This window comes from Protopterus annectens, chromosome 1.part2, assembly GCF_019279795.1.
Source record: "Protopterus annectens isolate FY-2018-M chromosome 1.part2, PAN1.0, whole genome shotgun sequence".
Taxonomy (NCBI): domain Eukaryota; kingdom Metazoa; phylum Chordata; order Ceratodontiformes; family Protopteridae; genus Protopterus; species Protopterus annectens.
Genome location: NC_056727.1, coordinates 831,553,717 through 831,572,704, shown reverse-complemented (window position 1 = coordinate 831,572,704; position 18,988 = coordinate 831,553,717). Strand labels below are relative to the sequence as shown.

Below are 18,988 nucleotides of genomic sequence, written 5' to 3'. Positions count from 1 at the left end.
CACACTTGGGATGATTCCCAAAGCTGAAGAAAAGGGTGTAGGCAGTCAAGACATGAAAGAAGTTGTTAGTTTGTTTCAAGTATCGTTAGTGCAAAGAACTTCCTCGGAAACCGGTGCCTGCTCAGCAGTTCCGGACCCATCCAAGGTAGAGACATCCACAGGATCCTTAGTCGAAGAAGAGTCTCGTGGCATACCGGACTCCGAACGGGTCTCCGTAGTGGCCTGCAAATCCACAGAAGCAGGCATTAGGGGCTGCGAAAGCACCTCAGTGAGGACCTGATAACCGACGACTAGCTTAACAGAAGCATCGTCGGCAGTTTTGGACCTGTGCTGTCTGTCCCTGTCTTAATCCTTACGTTTTTTCAGAAGATCGATAGTGGGATGACTTACCAACGCCATATCGGAATACGAAGACTGAGAGCGTAATTATTTAGCTACAATAAGGGCCCGACGACATATAGCTCTGGCATTGAACAAAGTAGAAAAGCGACAGCGAGGAACATCGTCTAGGCCTAAACAGGTGACGCAGTAAGAATGGAAGCCTTGGTGTGGTATTTGCTTTTCACAGGCGAGGCAATTGTTAACTTTTTCTGATATTGGTTAGAGCAAGAAAAAAAGATCCCCAATGGGGTACTTAGCTTTAGAAGACTTCAACTTCAATTCAGAAATGAAAACTCAGGTAGCGGCCGACCGGCACTCATGCAAGCTGCTTCTGCTTCGGGCTCCTTGGCAAGAAAGACTGATGTAATGGCGTCGGCTGCCTGATTTTATACCACTGACGACCTGACGTCAGTCCTGGAGCGACAGCAAACGACGCAGAAATACTAAGCCTCTGGTATTCGGGCCTACTCAGGGCTACGCCTGGCAGGATAACCCAAGTGTGATGATTGCAACAGTGAAACACGAAGAACATCCAGAGATATCCCTACAGAAAGTAGATCCTGGTTAAGAGAAAGACACCAGACAGAAAATCTCTTCCATCTGGAAAACATGATTTCCTGGCAGTGGGTGTCCTAGCCTCCTGCAGAACATTAAGCATGTCCTCAGAAAAAAGGTGCCTAAAAGGGATCAAAACCCTGTCAACCACAGTGTCAGTTGAAGAGATGACAAGTAAGGATGGATCAGGGGATCATGTCTTGTGTGAGAAGGTACATCCTTGTAAGATATCTTGTGGTAACTGCCCCTGGCCAAAAGGGAGTCACCAGCAAGACTCTGAGGGAATTCTTGCTTTATCTTGAACAGGTCTCCCGGAAACAGAGGAAGGGGAAGGAAGGCATAGAGAAACACCCCCTCCAAGGAAAGGATAGGGCATCCTCCTTCCAAGCTAGAGGACTTGGGGTTCTGCTAAAAAGAGGACATTGTTTGTTCAAAGGGGAGGCAAAAAGATCTGCCTATGGACCTGTGGAGTACCCCACCGATGGACAATGTCCAGAAACACATCTCTGCGAAGGATCCTTGGGGTCCTAATGGAGAGATGAAAAGTCAGCAAGCAAAGGAGCGTAGTAGTGCTGAAATTAAATTCATCCTCAAGTCTTGGTGAGTACATTCGCGAGGTGGACCCTGTTTTTTCACAAAATCTCACCAAGGCGATGGTGATATATAAACTGTATTTATATAGCATATATCATGGACAGAAGTAAATCAAAAATGAAAAAGATAACTGGGGGCACAAGACCCAGGATAAAAAAGTGCCCAATCCTGGTAGGCGCACTGGTGCCAGGACTGGAAAAAATCACAGTGTAGAATCCTCAAAATGCAGAAATATTCCTACAATGGGGTCAGGCTAGGCGCAGGAGGAGGATGGCCTCCATGTTGTAGAAGGAAGCAGCAGTCCACAAAAAGGACAAAAATTGACTGGCAAAAAAAGAGCCATAAATATGATACACTGGACTATTGAGGATAAGAAAGAAATGATGTATTGTTATTATGCAAGAAGCCCAGAATTTCCTGATACAAGTTATACAAAACGACTAAGAGAGAAATTAGAGGAAAGAAAAATACTTTTGCAGGAAAAACTGTCAGAAACTTCAGATAAAAATTTGCGTTCATTAATCCAACAGATTTTTGAAAAACAGTATATAGATCAAGAAACTTTGATCTCTTTGGAAAAAGAAGCCTTGGAGGAAGTGGAAAAATATAAACAACAAAACTTAGAGATATTTGAAAAAGCTAAAAAAGACATATGGACATGAGAAAGAAAGAGAGATTTGATATGGTGCAATATTTATGCGAAGGAGAAAGCTAAGTTAACTAATATAGAGAGGGCAGTCTCAAAAGTATTCGAAGAGAAATGCAGGCAAAGGCATCCAGATATGGAAAATTTCACAATAAAAAGATTAATAACACAAAAACAATGTAGAAAAGATGATTAGTAAAGGTTAAGGAAATAGAAGCTGAAGTTATGGAGTGCCTGCAAAGTGAAGGATATAATGCAGAAGGTCTAAGACAGACTACATCACAGTATGCTGGACTGAGTCCCCAGAATAAGGGAAACCAAGATCATCAGGAGACATGTGAAGAAGAAATATGGACATGGGAAAGGAAAAGAGATTTAATATGGTGTAATATTTATGCAAAGGAGAAAGCAAAATTAATTAATGCAAAAACAGCAGCACCAAAGATATTTGAAGAAAAATATAGGCGAATGAATCTGGATATGGAAAACTTTACAATACAAAAAATAAGAAGACTAAGAGGAAAAGTAGAAAAAGAGATGAGTAATGGAGAAGTCAAAGGAATAGAAATTGAAGTAATGGAACAGCTGCAAAGAGAAGGATTCAGTGTAGAAAATCAAATGCAGAAATCACCACAACAGGGTAGAGCAACGGATATCCAAATTAAAGGGAAACCAGTGGAACAGCAAGTAACTGGTCAGGTGCCATATCAGGATATTTTGGTGCCTTCCACAAGAAACCAGTATAAACATTCATTTGAAGCTAGACAGCAAGGAAAGGAACAGGAAACTGTGGAAACTATGATGCAGTCAATGTTGAGGAGTGATAGGCCAGTGAATTCCCATACGACAGAACAACAGATGACACCGGATGAAATTGAAGAGAATGTGCCACAGGAAGATGCTATAGAACCTTCGATAGAATGCCTGCAGGAAATGGAAAACAAGGGCTGTACCCTCAAGTATGGAAGAAAAGGAGTTAAGAGAAGAGTTGCTTGATTTAATAGACAAAGATAGATATATCAAGATCAATGAGAGAAAGACTGCAGAAGGTTAATAAAACCCCAAAGGCAGAAGCTTGGTAAAACAAATGAACACAGTAATTACCACTGTCCGTAGAGACCCATGCGATATAACAGAAGTAAACAGAATATATTACTGTGCTGCTAAATTAATAACTGATAAAGTTCTATCACAGGAACATAGGGTAGCGAGGGAAAAGAGGGGGCAACAGCGAATACCATCATGGAAATATCGAATAGAGAAAACTATAAAGCAGCTAAGACAAGAACTATCATTGTTCGAAGATTACAGAAGAGGGAACAGATCAATTAAAATATTAAGAAAGATAGATGTGATAAAAGCAATGCATGGTATTAGAACAGACCAGGATCTATTATGCACTATTGGAGATAAACTAAACATTACAAAACAGGTGGAAAGACTTAGAAGATATGAAGATAAATATAAGGGAAAAACACAAAATAAACAAACTATTGATGACCCAAAAAAGTTTTATAGAGAACTGGGAAATAAGGTAAAAGGAATCGATAGACCGCCAAAAAAAGAGGAAGTAGATATATTTTGGAGAAGTATCTATGAACATCCTGTGGAACATAAAGATGCTAAATGGATAGAAAAAGTAAGAGAGAGAATAAGAAGTTTAAAGGTACAGGATATGAAATGGGATGAAATAACAACTAGAGAGATTGAAATAAAGTTGAGAAAAGCCTCTAACTGGAAAACCCCAGGCCCAGATGCAGCACCTAACTTTTGGCTTAAAGTATTAAACTTCTTTGCACGATGATTTAGCCATGAGTAAGAACTATTTATATATGCACCCCGAACACACACCACATTGGTTAACAACAGGAAAAACATGCTCTTACTTAAGTGTGAACCTGCAAGCTACCCTAAAAATTATAGGCCAATAACCTGTCTTCCGACAACATACAGGGAGGGGGTTGTTGAGCCAGCCCACATCCTAGCTGTTAGTCATTGCCTGAGGTGTATCTCATTGCTGTAATTCCAATACAGACTGCACGTCTGTGAACTGGTGGAAAGCTGATAGATTTGCTGTGAGCTGCAGAACTGGAATCTATTCCAAACTGATAAGTACACTTTTTGCAACTTAATTTGCACTGTGCTGCATTTATACACTTGCTTGCCTATTATTTATAGTGGTGCTGTATTGTTTCTGTCTCTTGTTGTCTCCACTGTGTTTCTCCTACCCACTCTCCCTGTTCTTGTCTTGGTGTTAATCTTGGTGGCTTTGAAAGTGCCCGCCCCTCTAGTAAGATTGTATTTGGATACTCCTTCTGGGCCTATATCTCATGTGCTCACTCAACTGAGTGCAGTGAGATCATATTCTGATTTCAGGCACTCCTACTGTGTACAAAAAGAGCATTAGAGAAGGACAACCCCTGTAGCCTCTTAATCTTGCTGTGTTCCCTCCCTCAAAAAAAAAAAAAAAAAGTGTGTGTGTGTGTGTGTGTGTGTGTGTGTGTGTGTGTGTGTGTGTGTGTGTGTGTGTGTGTGTGTGTATGTATGTATGTATATATATATATATATATATATATATATATATATATATATATATATATATATATATATATATATATATATACATATATATATATATATATATATATATATATATATATATATATATATATATATATTCAGCTACTCTTACTGTAACTGTTGTAGTTGCTGTTCTGCTTGCTGTTATCTGTTCAGTTGTTCTTACTCAGCACTTATTACTGCTTGTTAGTAGCGTTCTAATTTAATGCCTTCTGCACTTGTTTTTTGTCATTTGTTAATTTAATTGCATTCAATTAAAGTGTATTTGCCATAATATTGATACATGTGAGCTAGCCTGCATTGCATTTGAATTGTATTTACTGCTGTTTTAGCTCCTTTTCTGTAAAAATAAATAAATAAATAAATTCCTAGCTTGTTTCCTGCCTTTCCTGTAACTTGTCTAGTCCAGATACATACTTGCTGTATCCAGGACTGTTTGTAAGCTCCTGAGCCCCCCAAGCCTTTCTGTGTTGGAGGGAAGCCTTCTAGCTTATCAGTGAGAGTGGTAAGCACTAGGTAGCCTATCTACCACAGGAGGAGAGGTTTCTGGCCCAGAAATTATAGTTTATTGGCCGTTTGGGAAGCTTTTCCATCTCTTTCAACCTTCTGATTCAAAAGCCTGTGTTTGTGCTTGTTTCCTGCCTTTCCTATTACTAGTCTAGTCCAGGTACAGATTTGCTGTATCCAAGACTCTTTGTAAGCTCCTGAGCCCCCCAAGCCTTTCTGTGTTGGAGGGAAGCCTTCTAGCTTATCAGGGGGAGTGGTAAGCACTAGGTAGCCTATCTACCACAGGAGGAGAGGTTTCTGGCCCAGAAATTATAGTTTATTGGCCGTTTGGGAAGCTCTTCCATCTCTTTCAACCTTCTGATTCAAAAGCCTGTGTTTGTGCTTGTTTCCTGCCTTTCCTGTTACTAGTCTAGTCCAGGTACAGATTTGCTGTATCCAGGACTCTTTGTAAGCTTCTGAGCCCCCCCCCCCCAAGCCTTTCTGTGTTAGAGGGAAGCCTTCTAGCTTATCAGTGGGAGTGGTAAGCATCAGGTAGCCTATCAACCATGGGAAGAGTGGGTTTTGGCCCATAAATTGTAGTTTACTGGCAGTTTAGGCAGTTTTCCATCTCTTTCAACTTGCTGGCTTAAAAGTCTGCGTTTGCGCTTGTTCCCCACCTTTCCTGTAACTAGTCTAGTCCAGGTACAGATCTGCTGTATCCAGGACTCTTTGTAAGCTTCTGAGCCCCCCCAAGCCTTTCTGTGTTGGAGGGAAGCCTTCTAGCTTATCAGTGGGAGTGGTAAGCATTAGGTAGCCTATCTACCACAAGAGGAGTGGTTCCTGGCCCAGAAATTGTAGCTACTGGCCATTTGGGCAGTTTTTTCCCATCTCTTTCAACTTTCTGGTTTAAAAGCCGCATTTGCACTGTTTCCCACCTTTTCTGTTACTAGCCTAGTCCAGATACAGAGTTGCTGTATCCAGGACTGTTGGCAAGCTTCTGAGCCCCACAAAACTTTCTGTGTTGGAGGGAAGCCTTCTAGCTTATCAGTGGGAGTGGTAAGCACTAGGTAGCCTATCTACCACAAGAGGAGTGGTTCTGGCCAAGAAATTGTAGTTTACTGGCCATTTGGGCAGTTTTTTCCATCTCTCTCAACTTTCTGGTTTTAAAGCCCGTGTTTGCTTTTAATCCCCACCTTTCCCGTAACTAGTCTAGTCCAGGTACATATCTGCTGTATCCAGGACTGTTTGTAAGCTTCTGAGCCCCCCAGGCCTTTGTGTTGGAGTGCAGCCTTCTAGCTTATCAGTGGAAGTGGTAAGTACTTGGTAGCCTGTCTAACACAACAGGAGTGGTTCTTGGCCCAGGAATTGTAGTTTATTGATCATTCGGGAAGTTGCCCAGCTCTTTCAACTTTCTGGTTTAAAAGACCACATCTGCGCTTGTTTCCCATCTTTCATGTAACTAACCTATTGGAAAGCACTAGAAAGCCTTAAACTGATACAAGCCTTCTAGCTTAAAAGAGAGACTTTGGAGTGATTATCAGTTTTCTGTATTTTCTTGCTGTACTTAACTGTTTTCTGTCTAAAAGTTGATTTTTCCAGCACTTACTGTGATTTAAAAGCTTGTTTTTTTTACATATTGTACTTATTTGACTGCCTGCACTTTTAAAAAAGTTGTTTTTGTTTAAATAAATTGTTTAACTGTTGTAGGCTACACACTAAAGTGCGATAGCCTTTTCTGGTCGTTTAAAGCTGTTTTAAGTGTACTTTTTACTGCTTTTGCCTTTTTTTCCAAAAAAAAAAATTTCTTGTTTCCTGCCTTTCTAAGCTAGTATAGTCCAGTTTTCAGGCTAGTACTAAATTCAGGGCTGTGTTACAAGTTTCTGAGTTTGCCCATACCTTACTTGGATAGAGGGAAGTTTCTCTGCTCACCTGTGAGAGAGGGGAACTTTGAGGGTCCCTGGAGGAGTGGTTCCAGCCCAGAAGTTAGTAGTTTAAAAACCGCGTTTGCACGGTTTTGTGCGCCGGGCAGCACCGGTTAGCTAGGGTTAAATTATTCCCGGCTCCACTAAGTCTCCTCTTCCGTTTTTCACTTGAAACTAGTCTAACTCTCAACCTAAGCACTCAAAAAGCATCCTGTAGTCCAGCACTTGCTCAGAGCTAGCAGTAATATACCCCGACACTTGACTGCCCAGCAGCACAAGGCTCTTTATCCACCCCTCACAAACCAAGTGACTAAGCAGCTCACCCTACTATTCAGGCATGACCAAAGGGTAACTTCAAGTGTACTCTCCAGTCTAGCTGATGAATCTGGGTATCCTGAGGCAATGTTACAACTGCCTCATGTACACAGGCAGCCCTCTCCTCCTACCACAAAACACTAACATATGTGAGAGATGCAATTATACAGCCAAACTGGAGGCTAAGGTCTCTCCACCCAAGACTGGAACAGACAGTCATGAAGAGAAGGTTAACACTTTCACCACACCTCCAGCCTCACACAGACCTACTAAACTGGCACTGGTAAAAAATACACATAAATACACAAAATCATACTCGGAGGCTCTAAATAAAAACCTGCAAAAGCGTCAGAGAGCTCCAAAGCAGACACCCACAAAACCTGCACCTGCATCACAAACCAGACAATACATAAAACACAAAATCAATGTGCCGCACAATCACAGCCCTTAAGGCGAAATAACATACCCAACACACTAGGAATAGGTGACTCAATAGTCAGGCACACTGACGTCCCACTGAATAGGCTCGACATGAAGGTTACTGTTAGCTGCTTATCGGGAGCCAGAATCCGCCACATAACACAAGCACTCAGGTTACTCCAGAACAAGTACAAATATGACTCTGTCATTGTTTATGTTGGTGTGAATAACCTGAGACATACCTCCCTGGACTACATGAAATGAGACATGGAAGAGCTCTCTGATCATGTAGCCCAGGCGGGTATGACCCTGAGTAGCATCCTGCCCTCACCAAGAATGATACCTCAGTATAAAGAAAAAAAAATATCAATTTCAACAATTGGCTAAGCTTCTGGTGTCATTCAAAGGGGATCCAGTGTCTGTCAGCCTGGAATGACATGCTCAACAAGCCGCGTTGCTTCGCAAGAGACGGCTTGCACCTGTCACCCCCCCTTGGCTTTCGAATACTGGTCAAGGCTCTTGCTGCTCCCATAGTGCCTTTTTTAAGCAAGGCTCAAAATTCAAACCCACCACCGTAAACAGCACAAGTAAAAAAAAATGAGGGTTATGCTACTCAACGCCATGAGTTTAAATCTCAAAATGCATGCGCTCGAAGCACTCCTAAGTATGGAGAACGTCGACATCTGTGCAGTAACTGAAACCTGGTTCAAGGCTCCAGACAGCACTCCAGCACTACAACTCATACCACACATTTAGGCCACAGAACACGGACCGAAACACAAAAGGAGGGGGTGTATCCATATTCATCAAGGATACCCACACCTCCAGGTTAGTGGAGCAGCATGATACCTCTGAGATCCTCCAAGTGGAACTAACATCGGGCAAATCTGCAATGCAAATTGTGGCCTGCTACAGATCACCCTCCATGACCCAGGACCACCCCTCTGCCTTTCTGGAGACACTGGAAAACATGAAGGTCCTACCGAACACCCTGATATTGGGCAATTTCAATTACCCTACCATTAACTGGGAAAACTAATTGAGTACATTGAGTACAAACTCCCAGGCTCAGCGCTTCCTGGAATTTATCAACTCAAATGCCCTGGATCAGCTGGTAAACTCCCCTACCAGAGGTCACAACATATTGGACCTGGTCATCACCAACATAGGCGACAGGTGTTCCATACCAGAGGTCAACCCGTCACTGGTTAGATCAGACCATAAACTAATCACCCTGGATGTCCACACCCCATCACCACCCCAACCAAGGAAACCACAGTGAAAAACTTTTCTAAAGCAAACTTCACCTTACTTAAGGCAGAGGTGGTAAGTTTCACAGCCCCCACGCTAAAGGATAACACTGCCCAAGATGCAGAATCCTTTACAATTGCACACTATGAGCACCTACAATGATGCATGGATCGTGCCATCCCTAGCAAAACCAAGACTCACTCCCCTAAGAGAAGGAAACCAGTCTGGTGGACCCCTGCCATAAACAGGTTATACAACAGGAGGAGGAAACTAGTTAAAAAAAAAAGCAAATCCCAAGAAGGAAAGACATCCCTGATCAGTATCAGTAAGAAACTAAGGTCCCTCATGAAATCATCCAAGGCTAACTTCGAAAGAAAAATAGCCAGGGATTCGAAAGATAACCACAAAGCCTTCTTTAGCTATGTAAAGAATCTAAGTGGCAACTCGCAGATATGCTCTGAGCTAGTGCAAAACAGCACAAAATATACTGAACCTACTGATACTGCCAACATCCTGGCAGATAGATTCAGTGCAAACTTCACCTCCCTCTCACCTTCAAAAGGGCCCACAACAATACCGGAAAAGTGTACTGTCCCAGTAATCACAGCAGCACAGGTGAAAACAGCCCTTTCAAAAGCCAAAAACACAGCATCAATGGGGTCTGATGCTGTCCCAGGCTGCATCTTGCACGAACTACAAAACAAACTAACCCTCACCTAAACATGCTATTCAACCTCAGCCACTCTCCACAGGCTATGTGCCCACAGAATGGTGCACAACAACGGTTATTCTGCTCCACAAAGGAGGGGCCACAACTGACCCTGCTAACTATCGCCCCATAATCCTGACTAGCCTGGTCTGCAAGGCTATGGAGCGCATCATCATGGAACTCATTAACAAAGACATTGGGAACCCCCAAACACTTGACCCGACCCAGTTCTGCTTTGTTAAGGGCAGATCATGCCTACTAAACCTGGTTGACTTCTTCGAGACAGTCACCAAGGCCATAGACGAGGGAAAGGTGGTTCACACCACAGCCTACCTTGATCTCTCCAAGGCGTTCGACACCACTCCTCACTGGGGTATTAGAGAAAAACTCACCAGCCTGAACATAAACCCCTATGTCACAAGTGGTGTCCCGCAAGGCTCAGTTCTGGGACCCCTACTGTTCGGTATATATTTCTCATAAGTACAGGCAAACACAGGAGGACTATGGCTAACCAAGTTCGCCGATGACTGCAAACTGGGAGCCATAAATGACTCTACGGCTGACACGGACATCCTTCAAAAAGGCCTTACTGAGACAGACACCTGGTGTCAAAGTCATGGCCTCAAGCTAAATGCCAAAAAAAGCATAGCCATCCCGTTTGGGAAAAACAAAACACCCACGAATTACCACAAAGGCAGCAGCCCCCTTAATACAGAAGAGTTAATAAGAGATCTGGGGAGCCAGGTAGATAGTAATCTCTCCTTTGACAATCATATTGCCAAAGTAGTTAGGAAATCTTTCTATGTGGCCCATCTAATTACGAAGGGGTTCGCATCTAGAAATAAAGAGGTTACAGTGCCCCTCTACTCGTCACTCATCAGACCCATCATAGAGTACAATGCCCCATTTGGGATGTACCTCACAAGACACTTCCAATAGCTGGAAAGACCACAAAAGCACCTCACCAAGAGGATTACTGGCCTCAAACATATGTCCTATGCAGCCCGACTGAAAAAACTCCGGCTGTACTCAGTGGCATATTGCTTACTCAGAGGTGATCTCTGCCTGACTTACAAAGCCATGTCCAACTCAGAATTGATGGACAGGCTCCTCCTAAAGAAATCCAAGTGACTGTAAGCCACGCGCTCTAGTGAGCCTCGCCACAACAATAAATAGAACATGCTGGAGGGACAGATTCCTGTCACAGAAACTCCCCATGCTTTGGAACAAAATTCCTAACTACATTAGGCAGAGCCCCTCACTAACACTCAAGAGAAGCCTTGACGAGTGGATGGGTAACAGAAAATACACCCCTGGGATCATTTCATTGACTCTGCTTGACAGAGGCTCAGTTAATTAATCAGTGGGGGGCCGAAAGCCGACACACTCTGGTTAGGCTTATAAATGCCCTCGGACAGATAGCCTAGTACCTATACAAACTATATACGGGAACTGACGCTGACAGAGTTTATAGTCATTTAGAACAAAACTCAATTATGGCAGTAGTAGAACAAAAGAGCAATACAAGAAAGTCATATGGAACAAAGGACCATTTGTTGTTAAAGTTACAGTGGAGAATTGTAAGAAGGGGAAGAACCTAAGTATGGCATGGATTGACTACAAAAAAGCATTTGATAGTATCCCACATTCATGGATAAAAGTGCTTAAAAATGTATAAGATACACCCTACACAGACTGATTACATTACAGTAACCATGAAACAGTGGCAGACCACTTTGCAATTAAGCCATGATAAAGGACAGATTATTATCCCAGGATAAAAACTCAAAGGGGGATATTTCAGGGCGACTGACACCTTTGTTATTCTGCCTTGCCATTAAGCTGCTTACTTAACAGCCTAGGCCATTGCTACAATTTGGTTTCTAGAAAACAACAAAGTCTAATGACTTCTCATCTTCTCTTTGTTGATGATTTAAAATTGTATAGCTCATCAGATGAGGAACTGAAAGCACAGCTGCAAAACTTTTTCAGATGATATTGGAATGTCATTTGCTTTTGATAAATGTGCAAAAGCAACCTTTAAAAAGGGAAAACTGCAGCACCAGGAAAACATCAGTTTGGGACAAGAATGTGATATAAAAGAACTTAAGCAAGAGGGGTGTATAAATACTTGGGAATTGATGAAGGATCAACAATAAAACATGAACAAATGCGAATAAGGCTTAGTAAGGAGTGCATTAGAAGACTTAAATTAATCCTGAAAACAGCATGGACACCTAGGAACAAGATCCAAGCTATAAATCAATTTGCTCTTCCTGTCCTAACATAACTTTGGAGTGATTGACTGGCCCCAAAAAGTGTTAGACAGATTGGATACCAAAACAAGAAGGATGCTTCATTCTCACCAAATGATTTATAAAAATCAGTGTATACCCAAGATTATATATCCCCCGTTCTGAAGGAGGGATGGGCCTCCTTGAAATTGATTACACGAATAGATCTGCAACTGTGGGACTCCACACATCTATTGACCTCACAAGATCAAAATGTGGTGAAAGTTTTAAAACAAGAGGAGAATAAATCTAAGATGACATCTCTGCTAAATTTAGCAGAAGCATATCGACGTCAAGCAGGAATGGAAATCAAATCAGAAGTGGATAAAAAACAGGCAGCAACTGAATGTGCTAAAAAAGAAAAGAAAGAATATAAGGTGAAGGATCAGATGAGAAGGCAAGAAATGTGGAAAAAACATATAGTTGCAAGTATAAAAAAAATACTTCTGGAAGAGCCTCATGTTGATCAAGAGCGAACACAGGAATGGTTAAGGAGAGGTGAATTTACATCAAGAAATGAAAGGTTAATATTGACAGCCCAAGATAGTGGGCTGCGTACACGCTGGTTTACTAAGTCCATTGAACATGTGGGAAAAACAGACATATGTAGGTTTTGTGGAGACGAGTTGGAAACAGTTACACACCTTATTGCTGGTTGTGATGCTCTAATGGCAGAGGGACTGTATACTGAAAGGCATAATAATGTGGCGAGATTGTGCAAACATTATGGTATCGAAGTGGCTGAAAAACATTGGAAACATGAGCCACAGAGAATCATAGAAAATGATGAAGTTTACATCACATGGGATCACCCAATACCAACAGTCCAAAAGATAGATGCTAGAAAACTGGAGATAGTGATCCAAGAAAAGAAGACAAAAGTAGCATTGATCATTGAAATTGCCACACCTAGCGACTATAGTGTCTTGCGTGCAGAGAGACACAAAGTCATAAAATACCTTGATCTGCAGGCAGAAACGATAGCTATGTGGAAGAAAGATATCCAGACAGTTCCAATAGTAGTAGGAGCAACTGGTCTTATAAAAAAGAATTTACAATCATATTTAGATATGTTACCAATTAATGTAACACCGTATGAATTGCAGGAGGAGTAATTGCTGGGCACATTACGGGTACTGCGAAGAGCACTTTTGGCTAATATCAAAGAGTAAAATAATACTAATTTCATGAACTTTAATCGTGCTCTGACTTAGGAATGGGGTCCATTCTCGTCATGGTATAATAAACCCCAAAAAACTTGGAGAAATAAAAAAAAAAAAAAAAAAAAACGGTGAAGGATCCATTTGTGAGCTTGTGTGCTAGACCTGCTTGGAGTCTTCCACTATATTTTGCTCTGAAGGAATGTATACAGCCTGAAGAGACTTGATACTGGACAGTTAGACCCCAGACCTGAACGGTCAGACTGAAAAGGCAGGACAGTGTCTCCCCTTGTTTGTTGACCTACCACACCACTGTGGTATTGTCTGTGAAGATTTGAGAGGTCCTGGAAGAAAGAGGGAATGGAAAGTCTGAAGAGTGAAAAGGAGAACTCTCATCTTCTTTATATTGATGTGATCTGTCCTTGTTGAGGTGGCCAGAGACCCTGGACCTTGAGGGAACTGAAGGAAGTTCCCCAACATCTGTCTGAGGCATATGAAAAAAGTTCCTGAGAACGGACTAGGGGTTGAGAGAAAGCTGATGAATCCACCACTGAAGCTCAAGTTTGAGGCATGAAAGGAAGGAACCAAAAAATCCAGTGGATGACACGGTTGAACTGTTCATATGTTGTCTGGCTAGAGGCAGCAATAAGACTGGTGCAGGCCATGAATCCTAGAACTCTGATAAATTCCCTAGTTGTGACTGAAGCCAGAGGAAGAAGGGACTGAAAAAAAAGGTGATTAGAAAGAGAGAGAGCCTTGGATGGAGGCAGAGACACCAGCATGAGAACAGTCTGGATCCTGCAGCCAACAAACACAAGATCATGAGAAGTAACCAGGGTTGATTTCTGAAAGCTTATCAAAAACCCCAGGCACTGTAAGAGGCAAAGTGTGAACTGTAGGTGCTGAAGTAAGATCTCGGGGGGGACAAAGCCTGAAAGAGTAGGTCATCCAGATAAGGAAAGATCTGAACTCCTCTCATCCTGCAAAAGGCAATGACAGGAGTGAGGCATCTAGTGAACACCCATGAGGCAGTAGAGAGGCCAAAGAGCAAAGCAGAGAACTGAAAATCAGAAACAGAGAAACATAAAAGCTTCCTGAAAAGGGATGAATAGAGATGTGAAGATTGTATCCCTCCATCTCAAGGATGCCTAAGAAAACTTGGGTAAGGAAAAGAAGAGGAAACAGGGTTTGAAGGGACATTTAGAAAGGTGCTGAGCTGAGAAAGGTCCAGAATGAGTCCCAGGTCCCTTTCTTCCTGACAACCAGAAACATCTTGGAATAAAACCCTATTTTGCCTTGAAAATGAGGCTTCTGAGATGCAGGGGGGGTCCGAGTAGACTTAGCAGGAGGTGCATGCCTCAAACTCTTCTTACATTTGGGAGGAGGGTTAGGCTGTCTATTTACAAAAGCAGATTTGGATGGATAATTCCCTTTGGAACTTAGGAATAGGAGACACAAAATATAATTCTTGTAAGGCCTTGCCTTTATCCTAGACGGACTATAAAAGCTCAGCAGCAGCAGTTGCAAAATGGTGCTTTTTATTTGGATTTCTGTGGTTTAGCAAACTGGACCTTTGGTGAGGAGAACCTTTGTGTGCTGTTTTCTCAGCAGCTGCTCTTGCAGTTCCATGTACATCAGACAGGTATGTATTTTTTTCCATGCAGACATTGTAAGGTGTGTACTTGCATTATGAGGCAAAACTTTTTTATACACCCCAACACTAATGTAAGGTATTCTTTTACTCTTATTTATTTAGCTCAGTGCAGTTCATGTTGCTCTTTTTATGTAGGAAACACCAACCGTCAGTTAAAAGACAGGATTTTAAAGCATTTTTCAGCAATATGTTCGGGTGATGCTCATAATGCCTTATGTCAACATATTAAAAGCAATAAAGGACATGTATTCAATTTTATGGTGTTGCAGGTTGTGAAGTTGAACACTGGGTGACATTGTAAATCTGACTGAATATAATGAAGCTAAATGGATTATTGAACTAAGGGCTGACAAGGCTCCTGGCCTGAATGGTGGTGTCCCCTCTCAAACCTGCCCTGAAGAGGCAGAGAGTTTATTACTGAGATTCTATTGGTTGTTGCTGTTTTTTAAATACTGACCTTGATGCTTTATTAATTGCCTGATGAAGGGTTTTACCTGAAAGCACTTACCTGTTTCTGTTGTTTTATTAAAGAAGCAGTCATTTTATCTATCAGCCTGGTGGTCCAGTACTTTTTATTTGGATTCTCAAAGATATGGCAGGATGACATTTCTGATCCAACAGGGAAAAGTATCTCACAGAGCAGCTGATACAACAACAATGTATCTGTTTTATCTAACATCAAAGACAGTCTGTGATGGCTCCTAGGTTGGACTGAATCCCAAAGAGTACCATCAAGACTGAGAAAGTACCATGATCACCCTCATCTAAAAGCTTGCATGGGATGATAGAGATACTAGCCACTGAGCTGGTGGGCTGAGAATCAGTAATGGACTGAAAAGTCATGAGTGGTTGGGGGATCCACAATGGGCCTGGTGGTGACTTTATTCATAAATGTCTAAGGTGTACTCCCTTCACCTATGACTCAAACTCCAACTAGACAACAAATATCTGCTGCATGAAGCAATGTTCAAAGCTATGCCTTGAGTTATGAAAAAGTCCCTCGTGTCACTTCCCATATGAAGAGCTCTCAACATCTTTGCAAAATGGACCAGCAACATTTTGCACCAATGATAACAAGCAGCCATGCTGAATCACTAATACCTGTGGAATTTATCAATGTAGTGTTTTTCCCAGATTTTGGTAAAGCTCATGCCTGTGTGGATCTTGGCTGGTAATTTTACAGCCATGTTAAAACTTATCATGATGCTTAGGCATGTGAAGGCAGGACTTTGTTGATAACAAGGATCATTATTTGAACTGCTGTGACAGTGGTAACAAAGAAATGGAGGGTCTCAAGGTTAAATGCACATACGTAAGCAGTGACTTGGCATTTGTCAGGTGAGTAATGCCAAAACTAGAGCCCAACACAGAGCTACATTCTTTTACTCCTAAGAAGTGCACGAACCTCCTGCCCTCCCTAACTTGATGTCATACTTCATACCCCTTTTCTCTCGTACTTCTTTCCTTTCTCTTTCTATTCTTCAGTAACATATTACGTTAGTTGAGATTCCTTCTATCTTGCTTTGGGTATAGCTAATCTCCTACAGAATTTACGCATACTATGTTGTTAAATGCTTACCGTTAACACTCATATGAACTCTCTACCCCTACTGCAATGTCTTGCACATTTGTAATCTGCTTGCATTTATCAAGCAAAACAATAAACTTTACTACTGATATAGTTGCTGCTCTCTGCATATGCCACTGTCGTGAAGTTTTATTTTTATTCTCTGTACAATACGAATACTCCTCTGCTGCTATTTTGAGTTACAACATACAGTCGTAATGATGGACTGAACATTAAAGTGCAGCTGTGCAAATACTGTACATCTTAACTTCTTTAACAGCTGCTTATTTACTATTGGCATGTGCTTTTCTTTATTTTCACAGCAGTCCATGTATATTACTAATTGTATGCTCATTTCTTGTCTAGAAAATGTTATGCACATTATGGACTTTGTTAAAGAATCATATCTGATTGCAGCTATTCTACCAGATCTCCAATGCAAAGAGGGTCTGCCCAGTAGGACCTCCTTGTCAACAGACAAAAATATACAATATAAAGGGCAAGCACTTGGAGTGAATATAAGCAAATTACTTTACAAAGGTTTCAGTGGAGAGCAAATGTGGTACAGCGTCAATGAATGTATACAAACATTATGTATTTATTTATTTATTTCCAGTTTGATTACCGGGGAAGTCCACTGGGCCAGAACGTACCCATTTTCAGTGGAGGCCCGGGGAGAAAAGCTCCAAAAGCAAAGCAAATACAATCTAAGTTACATAGTGTAAAAGATAGTAATAAAATATATACATTTGGAATAACATTACATTGAATACAGTTAGTAAAAAAGCAAATACACGCAGTATACTTCAAAAAACATCATTCAGGAAGGTAGATACAATAGATTTAGTAGTTTCCTTCAAGTAGCAGGTTTGACTGTATGAAAAGAAGGTGTAAGGTTACATGCTATTTACAATATTTACATATGAGGACATCAGGACAACATATTTCATCTATGCATATGATATGAGGTCTAGGATTAGCCTACAGTCCCTTCCCATCATTTAATCACATACCTCTGAGTGGTCTGCTCTGAAGTCCAGGGCCTTCAGGAAAAACGTTGTAAGCTCAGACTGGTGTGCATTCAGCTGTTCCTTTTCCATATGTACAATATTTTCCTTGAGAATATCTAGAAGGGGTCCCAGTCGACTCTGTTAAAGAACAGACAAAAATAAGTACATGAAATAATTATTCATTGTGGAGGAAAGATATAACACCTCTCTCATAAACCTCTACATGTTCCAACAAATCATAAACTTCCCTACAAGAATACATAAACCTACCAAGAAGCAGAGTATTCTTGATTGGATACTTGTTAATAACAATCCCCATGCATATAAAACAGGTATACTCCCTGACAATATTAGTGACCACCTCCTTACATACATTTCCAAACAAAAATATAGTAGTCCTATTGCAGTCAGTATATCGAACTATACGCAGTAAGAAAAACTTTAGCCTTCCCAACCTCCTCCTAGAACTTAAAGCTTGCAACTGGGCACCTCTCAAAGACATTCCTCTCGAAGAGGCAGTCACTTATTTCAATAATAAATTCCTCCAAATTCTGGAAAGCCATGCCCCATCTCGTCAAATTAAAATAAGGTCCAAAGCAGCTCCATGGCTTTCCAAAGAAACCAAGCAAAAAATGATACTAAGAAACAAACTTTGGGCAAAATGGAGAACCACAAAAAACCCCACTGACCACCAACATTTCAAACACCTTAGAAATACCACAAAGAAACGTATACTCCTTGACAAAAAAAACTTCAACTTTAAATTTCAACAAACCCCCAACAGAACCCTCAAAAATTTTGGTCTGGAATCAAGAAACTCCTATACCCTGGAAACTCCAAAACACCCACCCCTGCCAACCTAACTCAGACCCCTCCTAATAAAATTGCTGACATCATAAATAACTTCTTCTCAGAAACAGTCACCTCTCTTGCAAACACCTTAACTCCACCAACAACCCTTGAACTCAACCCTCCTAATAATAAAATACCCTCTTTAAAGTTGAACACAGTATCCACAGCCTTCATTCACAACCAACTCCAAAAACTTAAACCTTATACCACCTCAGCAGACAAACTGCCAGCAGAGTATCTGCAGCTAGCTGCAAAGGTACTAGCATTCCCAGTCTCCATCTTAATAAACAGAACCATAACCGAATCCACTATTCCATCTCTCTGGAAAATCTCCCATATCATCCCCTTACATAAAGGGGGAAATACAACTGAACTTTCAAACTACCGTCCTATAGCCCTACTCTCTCCTCTAGCTAAAATCATGGAACGATGTGTCCACCAACAACTTCTAGAACACCTTCTCCATAATAACCTACTTGCTGACTCACAGCACGGCTTTAGACCATTCCATAGTACCACCACTGCCCTTCTCTCCTTTACAGACACCATCAACAAAAATCGCAACAATAATCTATATTCATCTGCATTATTT

General features: G+C 41.4%; 1 protein-coding gene across 2 annotated transcripts in view; it reads right to left on the bottom strand.

Annotated features, from left to right (window-relative positions):
- Positions 1 to 18,988, bottom strand: part of HEATR1 (HEAT repeat containing 1) — a 1,780,420-nt gene that overhangs the window by 174,893 nt on the left and 1,586,539 nt on the right. For both annotated transcript variants that reach the window (XM_044059100.1, XM_044059109.1), the window contains exon 39: positions 17,548 to 17,682. In XM_044059100.1, coding sequence (XP_043915035.1) covers positions 17,548 to 17,682 — 135 coding nt within the window. The remainder of the gene's footprint in view (positions 1 to 17,547; positions 17,683 to 18,988) is intronic.